Genomic DNA, 17,723 nt, shown 5'->3' on the forward strand with positions numbered 1-17,723 from the left:
TTGGTTGCTTAAACTTTTTTGGACCCTGTTTACTTTAGATCTCTCTTCTTATGATCTATGAGTGTCTGAATTATGTCTATATTATGTCTGACCGTATTAATATTAATATGTATATAAAATATACATTAAAATAACGTTGCTGATATATGATCACATGCAATAACCAGAGCTTGGTCAGTTTTGACTGGTGTTTATTAGTGGATCAAATGCAGTCAACAACTTCTATTTAATGTATTACTTATGTGTGTTCTCTTTTTATTTTATTTTCCTTTCTTTTTTCCTTTTTTCTTTTCCTTTCTTTTTTGTTTATATTTTCTCCTTCCATTCCTTTTTTCTTTTACTTTCTTTCTTTTTTCTTTTCCTTTTTATCTTTTCTTTTCCTTACTTTTTTCTTTTCTTCCCCTTTCTTTTTTCTTTTCTTTCTTTCTTTCTTTCTTTCTTTCTTTCTTTCTTTCTTTCTTTCTTTCTTTCTTTCTTTCTTTCTTTTTATTTTATTTTATTTTCTTTTTCTTTCTTTTTTCTTTATATTGTTTTTCCTTCCTTTCCTTTTTTCTTTTACTTTCTTTATATTATTTTCCTTTTTTATCCATTTATTCAATCTGGATCGAACATAACGTAAAAGATCGGATTTGGGGCACATTTATTTTCTTCTGCTGTGTTTGGTTGCTTAAACTTTTTTGGACCCTGTTTACTTACTTTAGATCTCTCTTCTTATGATCTATGAGTGTCTGAATTATGTCTATATTATGTCTGACCGTATTAATATTAATATGTATATAAAATATACATTAAAATAACGTTGCTGATATATGATCACATGCAATAACCAGAGCTTGGTCAGTTTTGACTGGTGTTTATTAGTGGATCAAATGCAGTCAACAACTTCTATTTAATGTATTACTTGTATGTTTCTAACTAACAAGTAGGAAAGTATTTGTTTAAATATTGATAATATATTCTGTGTCACAGTTTAAGCTTCATAAGTATTTAATATTTGTTATTCAGGAGTGCAACAGCAGCATATAACTCATAGTTTGGTTCTATTAAATAAATGAATAATGCAATGCCTAATTATTTTACAGGAAGAAAACTCATTTTTATAGTTGATGGTTGTTTTTTAGTGCAACTATCCTATATTTAAATGATCTGAACATACTAATAACACATTGCATTAATTCCTTTTAAAATACTGACTTTATATGAATTAACTACATCAATCTACAGTTTTAACACATGAAATGGTCATTTAAACAACAAAAAGAAAACTACTGAAGTCTGTTTTAATTTAATTTAATTCAATTTAGGTTAAAACAGAAAAACACAAAATGACACACCTTTTCTATTTATATTTTTTACTATTTTTATTAACACTGTTAAGCTAATTTACACACTGCCAAATAGAATTCCTTGATAATACATTTTTAAATGTTCTCTGTATGTCTAAATATATACATTTGAGAGGATAAATATATATTATGAATAACTTATTTCTGCTTATTTTCTACTAAATTATACATTTTGTTAAATTAGTAGCATTAGTAAATTGAATACAATTAATTCAATATAAACAATATCAGTCAGTGAATTGGCAGATTATTATTGACAGATTCAAGAAATAGTAAAAAATAAACCTACAAAAATGTAAGATGATTTCACAAACGACAATGTTGTTTTGAATCATAGTCTGCAGATTCGGCACCGGGTGGAATAACCCTGGTTGGTTTTTAACCACAGTTTTTTTTTTCGTGCATCTTGGCATCATGCTCTCCTCCACCAGTCTTACACACTGCTTTTGGATAACTTTATGCCTTTACTCCTGTTTTGATGGCTTGTGATCTTCCGTCTTGCTTTCATAATTTTCCTTGCTTTTGAGGTTTTCAAATTGGTAAAATCAAAGAAACTCATCATTTTTAAGTGCTTAAGTGCTTTCTTATTTTTTCCAGAGATGTATATAGGAAAAAAAAGTGTAAAAACACAACAGAAACACAAACATCTTCATTAACAATTGACATTTAAAATCTTTAAACAGATTGGACAAAAACATGTATTGGACAGTATCAGTAAAAGCTCCAGTTTTCAGTCCCTCACACTGCTGCTCCTGCTGGTGAAGTATCTGGAGTAGAGCTTGCTGTACATGTCACAGTTCTCCACCCTGATGGCGTTCCTCAGGCACTGCCAGAACCACGGTTCTGCAGCCGGAGCCCGGGGCCACTCGAGGACGCTCTGACTGCACAGTCGCTGCCGCAGTCGCAGGAAGTGGGAGCTCTGCAGAACGGGTTCCAGCATGAGCAGGACGATGACGTCCTTGCTCTCCTCCAGCAGCCGCTGGTGCGCCAGGTACACAGCCATCTTGAAGGAGCCACTGTTGACGAAGCTCTGCGTGAGGACGAAGACTGTCTTGCGGCTCTGCTGGATGCTCTGGGTCATACTTTCTAACAGGGGGCTTCCTGGAACCCAGTCCCGCTCCTCCAGGCACACAGGAAGGTACCGGTCCCCTTGTTCCTCAAGCTGAACCCGCAGATGGTTCAGGACCCAGTCGGATACTTGCGGGTCCTTGGTGTCGTAGGTCACGAATGCGTCGTAGACGTTGTCCGTGGAACTCAGGTACTCGTATCCTTTGTATTTGGCTTTCATGTAGTAGAACAAGTAGGAGACGTCCCAGTAGAACAGGTGCATCACAGTGGTGGTGAAGGTAATGCAAATAATGAAGAAAGTGGTGAAGAAGTAGATAAGGAAGGCTACCTGGTCATCTATGCAGTCCCTGATGTCAAAATTTACCACCGGTTTTCCTTTGACTGATTGAGGCATATTGCACATTACCGAGGTCGCAAGTCTGGGGATCTTTACATTGGTGCCGTCCATCCAAAGGATGAAGCTCAAGATGTCGCAGGTGCAGCGAAAAGGGTTTCCATGAAGCCACAAGCTGCTCAGGTGGCTGTATTCCTTTGAAGGAAATGTGGTCTGGTTGATGATGGCCAGCCTGTTGTTACTGAGGTCAAGCCACTGGAGATTCACAGCGCCTATGAGAAAGTCATCAGTCAGTTGAGAGATCTTGTTTTTGCTCAGGTCGAGGAAACGCAGGTATGGAACACTCTGACTTATGTTTTGAGAGATGTTCACTAAGCTGTTGAAGCTGAGGATAAGCTCCTCTAGTTGGGTAAATCTTTTCAACAAAGTCCATTCCAAACCTTCCAGTCCGTTGTGAGACAATCTGAATTTCTTTAGCTTCCCCGGCAAGCAATCGTAAACCCTGATTGGGATCTTGTTGAGGTTGTTGTACGAAATGTCAAGATGTGTCAGGTTTTTCAAATGCGTGAAAAGATTGTCATACGTTTTGTCGTTTTCTCTCCATAACTTTCCCAGGTTGTTGTGCTGAAACTGAAGCTCGCTGAGAGAATTGCTGTGCATCTCCTTGGTCGTTAAGGTATCAATGCTGTTAGAGCTCATATTTAGGACCCTCAGGTTGGGTAGCTGCTTCAAAAAGTTTAAATTATGAGTAACTCCAGGCACAGTGAAGTAATGTGCGTTGAAGCTGAGATCAAGCACCTCCAGCATCTTCAATTCTTTAAAGGCATTGTCATAGGCAAGGTCAATCTTGTTAAATGACAAATCTAGGTATTTCAGTTTTGGCAAAGCTGTGAATTCAGTCCCGTTGGGGGCTGCCGCAAAGCCATTTCTGGACAGATTGAGGCAGGAAATATTACCATGTCCTTCAAACTGCTTGGGAGAAATGAAGAAGATGTTGTTTCGGCTCAAATCCAGCACACGGCCAGAATTGAAGCACTCTGGCTTGACCAGTTGGTTGGGGATATTGAAAGTTTGCTCCCTTATAGAGCTGGATCCTGAGAGCACAGGCAGGCTGAAAGTAGGACCAGAACTACTGCCCAACTGTGGAAGCTTAGAGTTACTTACAGGATAAAGACGGTTTTCTGAAAGGTACAGTAGTTTCAGGTTCTGAAAGTGGCTGAAGAGGTCGGATTGTGTGTGCACTAGAAAATTGGTCCCTAGATCCAAAACAGACAGATTTTGTAGGGCATATAGAGGACTTAGAGTTTCGTTGTCAATTTCTTTGAAAACCAAGGCTCGAAGGTGCAGGATCTTAAGAGAGGTCAGATTAGCAAAAGTAGGCGCAAGGCTTATGGTTCTGGGATACGCCTTCATGCCGTAATTAAACGAGAGATCGAGTTTACTCAGTAGTGGTAGATGAGTCAGAAACTGTCCGTCCTTGATGGCGTCGAATAAGAAATTGAAGGAAAGAAAGAGTTCCTGAAGCTTTGACAGGTTACTAAACCAACCGTTCTTCAAGAAACGAATTGAGTTTCCTGCAAGTTGCAATAACGTGAGTTTCTGTAGATGGTCAAAAGCATGTTCATGGATCTCGATGGATCCATTTGGACATGGGACACAGGGAAATGGTGCATTCTGACAGCGTGGGCAATTTCCTTGTATTTTAAGAACCAGCAAATTGTGCAGATTTTGGAAGTCATTCTCCCCGATATACGCTATACGATTGGAAGCAAGTTCAAGAGAGACAAGGGAGAGAGGCAAACCTCTGGGAACGTAAGTCAGATTATTGTAGGACAAAGTCAGACTCTTTAACTTGAAAAGGCTGGAAAAACTTCCATTTTTAATCTCGCAAGCTTTATAACAAGGATTCCAGAAGTAGCAGTTCCTGGACAAGTACAGCGCAGTCAAGCCTTCCAGGTGCCAAAAGCTGGATGCATTGAGCGAGATGATTTTGTTTCCCACCAAACTCAATCCTTTCAGAGTCTTCGGAAGTTTGGGAATGTGAGTCAGGCCGACTCCGTTGAGTTGAAGCTGCGCTAGTTTTGTCAGATTGGTGAAAGCCCCGGGTGCTATGTTCACTTTATGATTGTCATTCATCCAGTTGAGATTGAGTACAACAAGCTTTTGCAGGTTTTCCAGGTCCTTCATGGTTAAGTTCTTGATTTTGTTCTCGGACAGATCAAGTCTGGTGGTGTTACTGAAGACCTTGGGCACCTCTCGTAACCTCCGACCCCGGCAGTAGAAGACCACATTTCTATCGGTGGTGTTTTCGTGCACATCGCACGGCTGGGTCCTCAGGTACTTCTCGTCCAGCTTGCACGAAGCGTGCCTGATCAGAAATGCCACCGCCACCAGCCAGCATGCCAGCTTAAGCCAGAGATTAGTAACTTCCTGTAGTTGAATACATAAGAGAACAACTTTAAATAATAGTTTATATAAAGCACATTTCATTTCATCTATTCATTTTGGATGGAAAGAGAACTGATTATTAACCCACAGATCAGGAGTTCTTAAGTTTTTTTTTTTTACTGAGGGATCCCACAAGGTCATATTATGAGAGATGTACAGTAATGTGCAAAAGTTTTAGGCACCAAAGCAAATTACAAAAATTATCCATTTATCTCAGCAATATTAGTGTTTTTACCTGAACAAAAAAAGCACCACATATGATGTAAACAGATGCAAATAAAGATTGATACAGTAAAATTCTCATTTTTAACTATAAGTATGTTATATCTTGTAAGCCAAGCTGAAGAACAAATAATAGTTCCAGATTTCTCCTGGATGCTCCTCAGACAGCATGTGTATATTATGTTCAGTTCCGTCAGCAGCTCACCTGATTTACCACATTTACCAATTTACTAATTTACCAAACCAGGTGTTGATTAATATGATGAGAACTAGAAATAAATAACTCTATTAAACTCAGATTAAGAGGAGGAGGAGAGATTAGGAGATGTTTATTAAGGAAAACAGGGCTGTAAAAGCTCTGCTTTTTGTAAAATTGCTGTTTGTATTTATTGTAATGCTGAGCTAATGTTTTTTACTGAGATAATAAACACTTACTTCACATATAAAAAGCTTTTTCTTTACTAAAATTCCCACAGGCGCTTAAAACATTTGCAAAGTACTGTAAATAATTAGAACTATTCACTTTTCGTTTTGTTTGGAACATTTCCTACAGTTCCTAAAGTGTGGCTCTGGGTGCTGGAGAGTGTGAGGTAGCATTGTGCCTTGTTCTATAATCATATAAAACGTATATATAAAGTTTAGTAAAATAAAGATAAATATAAAGATAGTGTTTGTAGTTTGCTGTTTGTTTGATGATCGTTTGAATATCGTCACTGTCCAAAGAAAAACATGTCTTTCTCCAAAATAGCAGCTTTTTACAGGAGAGAGATACAACCTTCTTAACTTTTCAAGGAAATCAATGTAAAAAGAGTTTATTTCAGGTAAATTTGCAGAACTTCTATTGGTCCATTCATCAAGACATTTTGGCACATCATCAAAAATGGATATCCTTGTTTTTCTTTGGAAAGCAACGATATATATATATATATATATATATATACAGCTCTGGGAAAAAATATAAGAGACCACTTCTGTTTTCTGAATCAGTTTCTCTGATTTTGCTATTTATAGGTTTATGTTTGAGTAAAGTTTTATTCTATAAACTACAGACAACATTTCTCCCAAATTCCAAATAAAAATATTCTCATTTAGAGCATTTATTTGCAGAAAACAAGTTTATATTCATGAAGTCTTAAGAGTTCAGAAATCAATATTTGGTGGAATAACCCTGGTTTTTAATGACATTTTTGTTCATGCATCTTGGCATCATGTTCTCCTCCACCAGTCTTACACACTGCTTTTGGATAACTTTATGCTGCTTTACTCCTGGTGCAAAAATTCTTCTTCTTGATTTTATTCCAGAGGTTTTCAGTTAAATCAAAGTAAAATCAAAGAAACTCATTTTTAAGTGGTATCTTTTTTTCCAGAGCTGTATATATGATGAAATGAGAGCAAAGTAGAAATAAAGTGCTGAATTTTTTTTTCCCTAAGACTGTTACATACTGTTATATTTATGTCTATCACAAACACACTTTTTTAGGCAACCAATGTGGCTCCTCTATGTTCCTCAAAGTAAGTTGCTGAAAGAACCATGTGTAGCACCATCATGTTAAGCATGCATAAATAAAAAAGACTACCTAACTCTCTTACATAAATGTTTATAACTTAATATTAATCAATTACAAAGACATATAACCGTTTTATAACTATGCTCAGCTGTCTTTAACTGTTATTAAAAGTACTTTCTGGTTCTTTCTTACCATGTTAGCGATGCTCCATGCACAGTTCCTGTTCTTGCATTCTCACGACTGGCTGAGGGTTACTGAGAGATTCAGCGACTGCTGCTCCTGAAAAAGGAAGTTTTGCCCAGCGCAGTTTCACTGGTCTTATGGGTCCTGAGGTTTCACGTGCTAACATTAGACGTTTCGTTTTCCAGCCTCTTCACAACGTATATCAAATAGAAATACCTATTCAGGTCTTTTTTAGAAAGAGAGAGCTCATTGGTTACACCCTGCTGTAAGAGATACCACTGAATCTGTTTTATTTTTGCACATATAAGTGTTAAAGCACAGGGGGAAGTGCTGATGACTCACTTCCCCTTTTCTCTATCTTATATGTGTCGGTCACATGAAAGTGTAAACATATTCCACAGCCTGTATTAAAGGCTATTCGAGGCCAAAGTTCGTTTTTCCGTCGCCTTGGTGAAGCAAGCAATGAATGTGTGCACATTAGCGCATGGGTTTAAAATGTAAAAACAAAAAAAAAATCTTGTTGACTTTTTTATTGTTTTTTAATAAAGGCAAACAAATAGTCAAATATATAAAATGCAATGGAAATAAACAATAGAGAGGGCAAGGCAAAATTCTATTTTTGTATGATTTTTACATTGCAAATTTAATATTGAAGACTATATTGAAACTCTAAAAATTAAGAAAAAGAAACTATTTGCAAATAACACATTTTTTGCGAAAAAAAACAAAACAAAACAAAACAAAAAAAATCACAATGAATCTATTAACAGTCCAGATATTTTTTCCAGTTTATTTGAAAAATCAGTACAATATTTCTTAATATCGTTTCTTAATATAGGCAAAAGAATAGTCAACTATACAGGAAAAGTCAGCAACATAAATAAACAATAAAAAAGGCAAGGCAAAAATCGAGAGTCGGAAACAAAAGGCAATAAACAAAGAAAAGGTGTTGTAGAAGAGGGGTATTAGATACTAGGTACTAGACACACCAGGTGGAAGCAATCAGTAACTGGGGGAGTGGGAATGCTGTAGCGTCACATGATCAGCTCATCCCAAATCACCATATCAGTTCATCAGGTTTAGATCAAGGGGATTAATGTGGAGGAATAACACTTTTTTACTGTTTACTACAGAATTCCATATGTGTTCCTTAATCGTTTTCATGTTTTTAATATTAATCTACAGATTAAAGAAAATAAAATAAAGAAAACAACAAAGAAAAATACATCGAAAGGAAAGGCGTCTCTAAAATGTTGACTGATATCGTATATGAACACTCACTGCAATCAGTCAGATTTTTAAATGGGATTTTTACAATTTCACAGATGTCTTTGCAAAGCTTCATTATAAACCTAAAAACATAATAAATGGGGAACTTGGGTACTTTTCATAGGGCACCGTTTATGACTCAAAACACAGGAAAACAAACTTACACACACTCTACAAACAATTTAAATGGATAATTAAACTGTAATTAAACTAATATAACTTAAAAATGAACAGTACATTAATTGACCATACTATATACAATAGCCATACAACATATAAACTTTTAGAAGAAGAAGAAATCATGTATTTTCTTTACAATTTTATATTTTGTTTATTTTTAGTATATTCATGAATGAGAACATATGAAAACAAACATAAGTAAAAAAAAAAGAACAGAAAAAAACATTACACAAGCTAAAATATAAGCAAGTTATATACTCTTCATTTTTTTTCTTTAACTTTTTGTTTTATTTCATTGGCAGATAGTTTTAAACCTGATTTCTTGAGAAAAACTAAAATAAGCAAAATAATTTAAGACACTATTAGCTGAACAAATAAGCTTAAAACAGTACAAGAACGTTAGAAAAAAGTTATTAATTCTTGTAATATTAACCCTTTAACCCTTAGAGCTGAGACGTATTTCTGAGTATTTCTGACTTAGTATTTTGATATAGGAATCCTGTTTAACAACAATTTCATAACTGGAATTTTAACTTCAAAACTCTAGAAATCATGTCAGAACTGGTTATACAATGCAATTGTATACAACTGTTTCCTCTGAAATAATTTTTTGTCTTACTAAACATTGTGTAAATGTAATAGTATTCTGCTTAGTTGCGAATTATGATCTAAATCAGTTTTACTTTAATTTTAACCTTATTTTAACTAATTTTGTACACAAAAAATAAGCACAAAAAGATTTTTGCTTGATTTAATCTTATGTCAGAAATTTATTCAATTTAAAATTATATCTTTTTTTTAAACAGCATCCTGAGGGTCGCACATTTTAAACTTTAAAGAGTTTCCTGGAAGAGTTTGTTGTAATGCTGTTGGCTTTCTGCCGCCATGACACTCTTAAGGCAGAACCAGAAATACGGCTGTGCTCGAGGGTTCCTCGGCCACTCCAGCACCGAGCGCTTGTACAGCCTCTTTCTCAGCCTCAGGTACTTGGAGTGAGATGAGGAGAACTTCTCCAGGAAGATGAGGATGATCACATCGTTCTTCTCGTCCAGAAGCCGCTGGTGGGCGAGGTAGAAGGCCGTCTTAAAGTGTCCGCTCTTGATAAAGCGTCCAGTCAGGATGAAGATGGTGCGCTTGCTGAGCTGGATGCTCTCGGAGAGGTTCTCGATGAGGGGACAACCAGGAACCCAGTCACGGTCTTCCAGGCAAAGCTGGAGTCGCCGTTCACCGCGGTCTTCCAGCTGGAGGCGGAGCTCCTGCATCACCCAGTCGCTCACGGCTTTGTCGGTTTTATCGTACACGACGAAAGCGTCGTAGGCGGTGCTGTCAGGAAGCAGGCGACGGTAGCCCTTGACTTTGGCCAAACAGAAGTGATAGATGTACCACACATCCCAGAGGAAGAGGTGGCTGGAGATGGCAAGAGTGAGGATGCTCAGGATGAGAGAAGTCGTCAGGATACTCAGCATGATGGACACATAGTTGTGCTGGCAGGCCTGGAGGTTCAGGAAAATCACGCTCTGTCCTCGTTGAGTACCTGGAGCAGCACAGGTAACGTCTGTAGCCAGCCTTGGGATGTTCACAGTCGTGCGATTGATCCATCGGACAAACCACGTGGCATTGCAAGAGCATATGAACCTGTTGTTGTTCAGGTAGAGCACCTGCAGATTGTCTATCACGTTTTCTGGAAAACTGGACTCCTCAATATACTTGATCTGATTGTAACTCAAGTCCAGGTTCCTCAGGCTCGTTGCGTCTTGGAGGAAATTAGGAGTAAGACTTGCAATTTCATTCTTCCGCAAAACCAGCGTCACAATGGACTTGGAACAGTTGGAAAGCTTCGCAGGGACTGTTTTTAACTGGTTACTGCTAAGATCTAAAACCTGCAGGTTTTTAAGATATTTGAGAAACTCCCAGTTAAATGACTTCAATTTGTTGTTCGTAATGTTCAACTCTATCAGTGTTTGCGGAAGACCCTGAAACACTTGCTTAGGAATGAAGTTGAGGTTGTTACGAGAGATGTCGAGAGTTTTCAACGACATAAGCTTTTTGAAGTAGTTGACGTATCTTAAATCACCATCCCTCCACAACATGTCAAGACGATTGCCTTTGAATTCCAAATGTTCCAAAGAGAAACTCTCCATCTCTGTGTTGGTGGAGGTAGATATTTGGTTGTGGTTCATTATTAGCTTGGTCAGTTTGTTGAGATTCTTGGTGAAATTTAGCATGTGAGTCAAACCTTCCGCTTCGAAGTAGTGGTTGTTGTAACTGATGTCCAAAACCACTAAATTGCTCAATTCCTGAAATGCTGTGGAGAACATCAGATCGAGGCGGTTGCGGGAGAAGTCGAGGTACTGCAAGTTCTTGAGATAAGCAAACTCTGAACCGTTTAAAGCTTGGCTCATTGCATTTCCTGAGAGATTGAGACACCTGAGCTCTTGAAGATTTAAGAATCTCGAGTGCAAGAAGAATATGTTGTTTCTGCTGATGTCCAGAGTCTTTCCGAAAGAGCTACACTGTGTATTGAAAGGGCTTAAAGTCCCAACTTCCTTATCCTTGTACTTGCAGCTGCGTGCATACTCATCATATCTGAAATAGTGAATCTCTCTCGCATCTCCACTCTGGTACTGAGCACCTCTCGACATTGGGGAAGTGAAGTACTGGTCTGGAGCGCCACGTGCCGTCATCGTCAGTGCACCTGGAGACTCCCCTTCTGAAGGGGATGATATTTTGTTGTCTGAAAGGTTGATGATGTGGAAGCTTTTCAGCTCCGTAAGGATGCTCAAGTCGGTTATCTTTATGAAGTTTGTGCCGAGGTCGATGATCTCAAGCTTATCCAAAGAAATCAAAGGTAAAATGTCTTGGCGTTTGAGTTCTTGGAACACGAAGCCTCTGATTCTCAGGATCTTAAGAGACTTGAGGTGAGAGAAAGCCCTAGAGAGGTTTAGTGAGGAGGGATACCTCTGAAGCTCATAATTAAAAGAGAGATCTAGTTCTTCAAGAAAAGGCAAATAATGAGGAAACGAGGTGTACGTTATGGCTTTACCAAGGAAATTGGATGAGAGGTCCAACACCTTGAGCTGCTTGCAGCCCTGAAACCATTCCTTGTTCACCACAGTGAGGGAGTTGCTGTGAAGTCTCAGGATTTGCAGCTTGGTCAAATTCTGGAAAGCATTTTCTGCAATCTGAAAGGGTGCATTGTTGGGGCATGGAACACATGGGAATGGCGCATTGTAGCAGCGAGGACAGTTCCCGCTCAAATCAAGGATCTCTAAATCTGTCAAATTCTGAAAGTCCTGTTCCGTTACCTGCTGGATGTTGTTGTTGTAGAGGTACAGCTCTTTTAGACTGGATGGTAGTCTATGTGGTATGTAGGACAAATTGTTTGACTTAAGCGAGAGTAAAGTCATCCTCTCAAGGTGAAAAAAGGCATCCTTTTCAATATAGTACGACATGTTGCACGGGTTCCGGAAGTAGCAGTTTTGGCCGAGGTACAGAAATTGAATGTTGGGTACTTCCGTGAGATTTTGCTTCAGAATCGTGGAGATGCGGTTAACCTCCAGACTCAGGAGCACAATGTTTGGTGGAAGTCCTTTGGGTATGCTGGAGAGCTGATTCCCATCCAGGTAGAGGGACTTGAGGTTCTTTAGTTGCCAGAAGCTTCCGTTATCGATGGTCACGCTTTGCGTACACATGTGGTCCTTTGGGCCAATCTTGATCGGTACACAGTTGCAGCGCATGTCGATCTCTGTAACATTGTCCAGGCCTTGAAAGGAGGTGTTCTGAATGTGGGGGATGTGGTTGATGGTGAGGGTCAAGTTAGTGGCATTTGAAGGGATTCCAGCAGGAATTCGGGTCAGGCTTCTGCTGGTGCAATCTACAGCCACTTCCGTACCATTGGATGCCCTGATGACGTCACATGGCAAACTTTTAGGGTACCAGCTGGACTGCAGCCAGACAGATTGGAAGAATAGCAGCAGGACTGTGATTGGAAGTAATGTCATCTCTGCCATCTAGAAGATGGAGACAAGTTCTGCATTAGTGATTGTTTAATAATAATGAGGGGAAAATCCTCCATAGTTATTCAATAATTAGTCATAATACAGAACCCATTAGGGTAGAGGTCGGCAATAGGCGTGAAATAGGCATGAAACTTTTGGCCCTTGCGGTTGTTTAAACTATAAAACTATAAAAATGCTTCTCTGGTGAGCTTTTGTTTACACACCTCCCCTTTAGTTTCTGCCCGTTTTTGTTTTTCCAATCGCTCCTGGGCTCACTATATCCTTATAAGAGCATTTTTCCCGACCGTGTCCCAATTCACTAGCCGGGGCAGTAGTGTAGTAGTGTATTGGACAGCGACCCTGATAACAGGGGTTCAATCCCAATTTTTTTATTTCTTTCTTCTTAGGTTTACCTACTTTGAGATCAACTGTTCTGCAATTGGGTTCAACAACCCTCTGGGCTGGAGAGCTACTAGTCTGTAGCAGCACTCCATCCCATTACACTTCATTTTCCAAGTGTCCTCTGCATGAGGAATTATTTGGTAGCAATTTACACTATAACATATTAACACTCTGGAGTCCCACAGGGTTCTGTGATGTGGTTATGGTTGGTGAAATGATGCTTATTGCAGCAGTGGTGTTAGTTAAGTGAGTTAAAAGAATGAAGGACTAGAAAAATACCCTTTAAAACCGTAGAATTCACTGACAGGTGAACACTATTACTATTCACACTTTCATAACAGACACGAAGGCAATGACGTTTGATTCTTTGGAAAACACAGTCTTCACAAAATCAGAAAAATCCCAAAATCTGTGTCTAGGGGAACTGAAATAACCAAGGAACTGAGGGAAACTTTTCTCAATCAGCTCGGAGACTCTTAGAGTATCTCTATTACTCCACCTCTTAACACGCTATTGATAATTTCATGCTTGGATAGAATTCCTACTTCTCACTTTTCTGAACAAACCATTAAAAAACATAAAATACAGCTACTCACCTCTTTTTCATTGAGCCCTTCGATCAAATCCAGAGCCGTGTCTTCGTTTCTGAGCTGAATAAGCTCTGAGATTTCTGAGTACACAGATGCTCGGCTTCTGAAAAGTCTTTCTGTTTAAACGACACATTGTGATTTTGACCATGAAGACACAAAACCATAAACGAGAGTGAGAACGGCTATATTTAACCTCAGCAACTTCCTCATTATTTAACCACCTACATGTTCATGTTCAGCCCAAATTCATAAATATTCACAGATGTAAAAAATTTACTGTATCATGTCAGGGTATGAGGGTTAAATAGGTGAAATAAAAGATAGAAAAACAATATGGTGTCCATAAAAAACTATTGTGCATAAAGTCTACAAGCACTTTTCCTCATATTTAAATGAATTATTGTTCTAATAACAATCTAGATAAGCATTTCACAGAGGCATATTTAACCCTTTCAGACCTAATTTGACTAGTGATTAAAAAAATATATATAGAAATGCTGTTTCTATCCCTAATGTGCTCAAAAATTATTACAGGATTTAGTAAATAAATACATAAAATAGCAAATACATTCACACAAATCAAACTTATTTGTATTTTGTCTGTTCATAGCAGTGCAGTCATTTGTTTAACACTGTTATCTTTATTTTATATAACTATTAATACAACATTTTTTTTTATTCTACACACATTGTAATATATATGTTTATATATGTTCACAAATTATTTTTAAGCAGTAAAAAACTCCTAACAGGATGGGAAAATGTGTTTACTCTGCCACATTAGCTGGGATGCTACCATACTTTACATCATTGTGCAGATTTGTATTTTTTTAATGCAGTAGGCGGAAGTAATCTGCTGTTTGATTGGCTAATAAATGTCTATTATACCTATTAAACCTATTATAAAAATAATAGGTCCGATAGGTGTAACATGAAAGAATACACAAGAAATTAAATAAAACACATCAGGTTCACTGCAATGGATGAAGGGTCTTAAAGGGTTAATTTGCTTTTCTCTAGTGATGTTAGAATAATGGGTAAGCAGTTACACTGTTATGCTTGTGTATGGGTCTAAACTGGGCTGATTTTCATATAAACGAAACCAAAACCACAAGATTTCACAAGTATTCTTTACAGCTCTAAAGAGGAACTCTCAATTACATTACAATATAGCATGATTTTGAAATGTTTATATTATTATTATTGTATTATTATTGTGTTATTGTATTTATACAGCTCAGGAAAAAAATAAGAGTACCACTTTAAATTCTAAGTTTCTTTGATTTTATCCAATTAAAAACCTCTGGAATATAATCAAGAGGAAGATGGATGATCACAAAGCATCAACCAGGAGTAAAGGCATAAAGTTATCCAAAAGCAGTGTGTAAGACTGGTGGAGGAGAACATGATGCCAAGAGGCATAAAAAAAAACTGTGATTAAAAACCAGGATTATTCCACTAAATATTAATTTCTGAACTCTTAAAACTCTATGAATATGAAAGCTCCGCTATTTTTATTTTATTTCAGCCATTTCTCATTTTCTGTAAATAAATGCTCTAAATGACAATATTTGTATTTGCAATTTGGAAGAATTGTTGTCCACACTGAGTAAAGAACACAGTAGAAAAGGACAAATACATACAGTATAGTGTAAGTTGAAATAAAGACAGCACAAGATTATGATGATGACAACTCTGGAAATATTTAATATGCTTGATAATGTAAATAAACCACATTTGACTTAAGTAAGTAAGTAATAAGATCGTAAAACATCTGCTCCTTTTGCAAAATAATTGCACACTGATTTAGTGACATGGTTTAGTGAAAAGTGTCCATTTCTGTAGCATTATTATTTTAGATATATATTTTTTACACTAAAGTCACTGAAGTAGTGCTTTCGATTCTGAAGTGAGGCGCTTGTACATAATACTGTAAATAATAATAAATAATAATAATAATAATAATAATAATAATAAATAATCGAAGTCGAATCTGCTTATATAATCGTACACTATATAATCATAAGAACGCACCTAACAATTAGATTAGAATCAATATTTCTTCTTTTAAAAATTCTCTATGTAGAACTGTTCTCTTTATTTTACATATTACACAAAATATACACAAGGCGTGGATTATCAAAGCGTTGGCCACCTTGGTTACACCTTGATCACCGCTGCTGTGTCAGGTGCTCGGATGTAACCGTGTGTCTATGTATGGCTTTGAAGAAGCTGAAATTCAGCTGCATTCTTTCTTTTTGAAGAGTGTCTGAAAGAGGAAATGGTCTCAGGTGGTGGTGAATGACCACAGTCAGGTAGCACAGTCAGAAGCGCTGAATTAGAGGATGCTGTGCGCGGAGTTGTGTTTGGCTCATAATGTTCCAGAAGGTACAGCAGGCTTATATCATGATCTTGTTGAACTTTCCTGCGATCTCTCATTGTGCTGCAGGGATGAGCAGGACATGCTGTATTTTATCCTTTTATCAGCTTGGGAACAACCAGACGCAGATCCGCTGTGTGGAATGAAAGTTGGCGACCGAAAAAATGAGCTTTTCTTTATTCAGTTGGTAGAATAGTTGAGAACGAACAAGCTGAGAGACATTGGCAGGTTTTCGTAATTCCTCTAGCACCCTTTTATTATGGTTTGGCTGCTTGTCCATTGTTAAATTTGTTTAAGAAGTTCGTTCAAATGAAGGTCCAAATCTCCCTGAGCCAATAAGAGTTTCTTTATGTTTCAGATGGAAACTCCATCTCCTCCGTCGTCCTGAGGCGACCAGAGCGGGGGTCCTACGTGGGGAAGTATCGGGGGAAGCTCAAAATAAGAACGTCAGGACCTCCAGAGACCTCTGGTTTGGCCCCAAGTCTCTGTGCAATGCATGAGTGATTGGTGGGTACAGATGTACTGAGTGCAAAACACAAGCCCTCCTCCATTTCTTCTCCTCTCATCTCCAACGTGCTACACTGTGATAGAGGAAGAGCAGAGAGAAAGAACATGATAAAAAAAATATATTACTCAACCAACATTCGGTTCTGCATTCTGTTTAAGAACTAACAATCAAACAGCTCCTGTATATATTTAGTGCATCTCAAAAAATGTAAATATCATTGAAAAGTTACTTGATTTCAGTAATTCAGTTCAAAATGTGACACTATATATTACTGTATATTATATAATAGATGTATTACACACAGAATGATCTATTTTAAGCGTTTATTTTATTTTCTTGTTGTTCATTGTTACAAAAGAAACCAGGACTGAGGAAAACAGAGGAAATAAGGAACACTAACAGACGTTGGGACGTAAAAGAATCGACACAGGAACAGGAAACACAAGGGCTATAAATACACACAGGAACTGGACACACCTGGTGCTAAGGGGCGGAGCTACAAATGAACACAGGTGAAGGTAATAAACACTAAGGAACACAGGTCACATAGGGAACACACTAACAGGCACACATGGGAGAATACAAGATACGAGGAAAAGCTAAACAAAACACAGAGAAACATGAGCACAGACGGGACACGGGGCAAAGACGTGACAAAATCAGTGTCTTTCAGAAAATTAGAATATTATATAAGAATAATTGGTGTTTTTGGCAGTGTGGGCAGTTTGCCAAGTCCTGCTGGAAAATGAAATCCGCATCTCTATGCAAGAGATGGCAGCAGAAGGAAGCATGAAATGCTGTTATATTTTGAAGATGTGTTTTTAGAGGCTTTGTACCTTCTTATGTAACTTCTTTCTCTTTTAAGGTGGAACAGAACATTGAAACAGGAATCCAGGTGTAGCTTTATTGTTGACTGTTTGTAATTTCTCTACAGCATTAAAAATTTTAAAGGACTTAACTTCTACTACAGGCTCAATGTATCATGTTTGTAGTAATATTTAAGGTGGAATTGAAAATGTGAATATGAAACTAAAAACGTCATATTCTGGTGGCTTTATTAGGGAGGAATTAGTCACTCATATATATATAAGTAACTCAAAAATTCATACACTGAATCATTGCACTAATGTGTAACCTAATCGTTTATGTCCATTTTCTTCATAACAAGCATTAAATAATAAATTAGCTAGTAGTTCATCTCAGTTGCTAGCTTGCAAGCATTATAACTAGCTTGCAAAAACTAAAAACTAAAATGACAATTTAATTTGCCACTGGTTTAATGGCCAT

The 17,723-nt window shown here is 37.5% G+C and overlaps 3 protein-coding genes across 7 annotated transcripts in view; all 3 read right to left on the minus strand.

Annotated features, from left to right (window-relative positions):
- Nucleotides 1–1,765: 1,765 nt before the first annotated feature.
- LOC103027915 (toll-like receptor 8) lies at nt 1,766–7,408 on the minus strand. Its single transcript, XM_007227714.3, has 2 exons — nt 7,119–7,408; nt 1,766–5,178 (listed from the first exon to the last, which is right to left on the minus strand). Exons 1-2 carry the CDS (start codon nt 7,119–7,121, stop codon nt 2,077–2,079), a joined length of 3,105 nt encoding a protein of 1,034 aa, XP_007227776.3. The 5' UTR covers nt 7,122–7,408; the 3' UTR covers nt 1,766–2,076.
- Nucleotides 7,409–7,885: 477 nt separating this feature from the next.
- tlr7 (toll-like receptor 7) lies at nt 7,886–13,817 on the minus strand. The gene is made up of 2 exons (XM_007227713.3): nt 13,555–13,817; nt 7,886–12,568 (listed from the first exon to the last, which is right to left on the minus strand). Exon 2 carries the CDS (start codon nt 12,566–12,568, stop codon nt 9,392–9,394), a length of 3,177 nt encoding a protein of 1,058 aa, XP_007227775.3. The 5' UTR covers nt 13,555–13,817; the 3' UTR covers nt 7,886–9,391.
- A 1,234-nt stretch (nt 13,818–15,051) lies between these two features.
- The window catches only part of frmpd4 (FERM and PDZ domain containing 4), a 63,634-nt gene continuing 60,962 nt past the window's right edge, over nt 15,052–17,723 (minus strand). For 4 of the 5 annotated variants that reach the window (XM_049485257.1, XM_022665629.2, XM_049485258.1 and 1 more), the window contains one exon: nt 15,053–16,509. In XM_049485257.1, the coding sequence (XP_049341214.1) occupies nt 16,505–16,509 (5 nt within the window). In that variant the 3' untranslated portion in view covers nt 15,053–16,504. Of the gene's footprint in view, nt 16,510–17,723 lie in introns of all 5 variants that reach the window. The other variant, XM_049485256.1, reaches the window with a different exon arrangement.

The sequence above is a fragment of the Astyanax mexicanus genome, chromosome 11, assembly GCF_023375975.1.
Source record: "Astyanax mexicanus isolate ESR-SI-001 chromosome 11, AstMex3_surface, whole genome shotgun sequence".
Lineage (NCBI taxonomy): Eukaryota > Metazoa > Chordata > Actinopteri > Characiformes > Acestrorhamphidae > Astyanax > Astyanax mexicanus.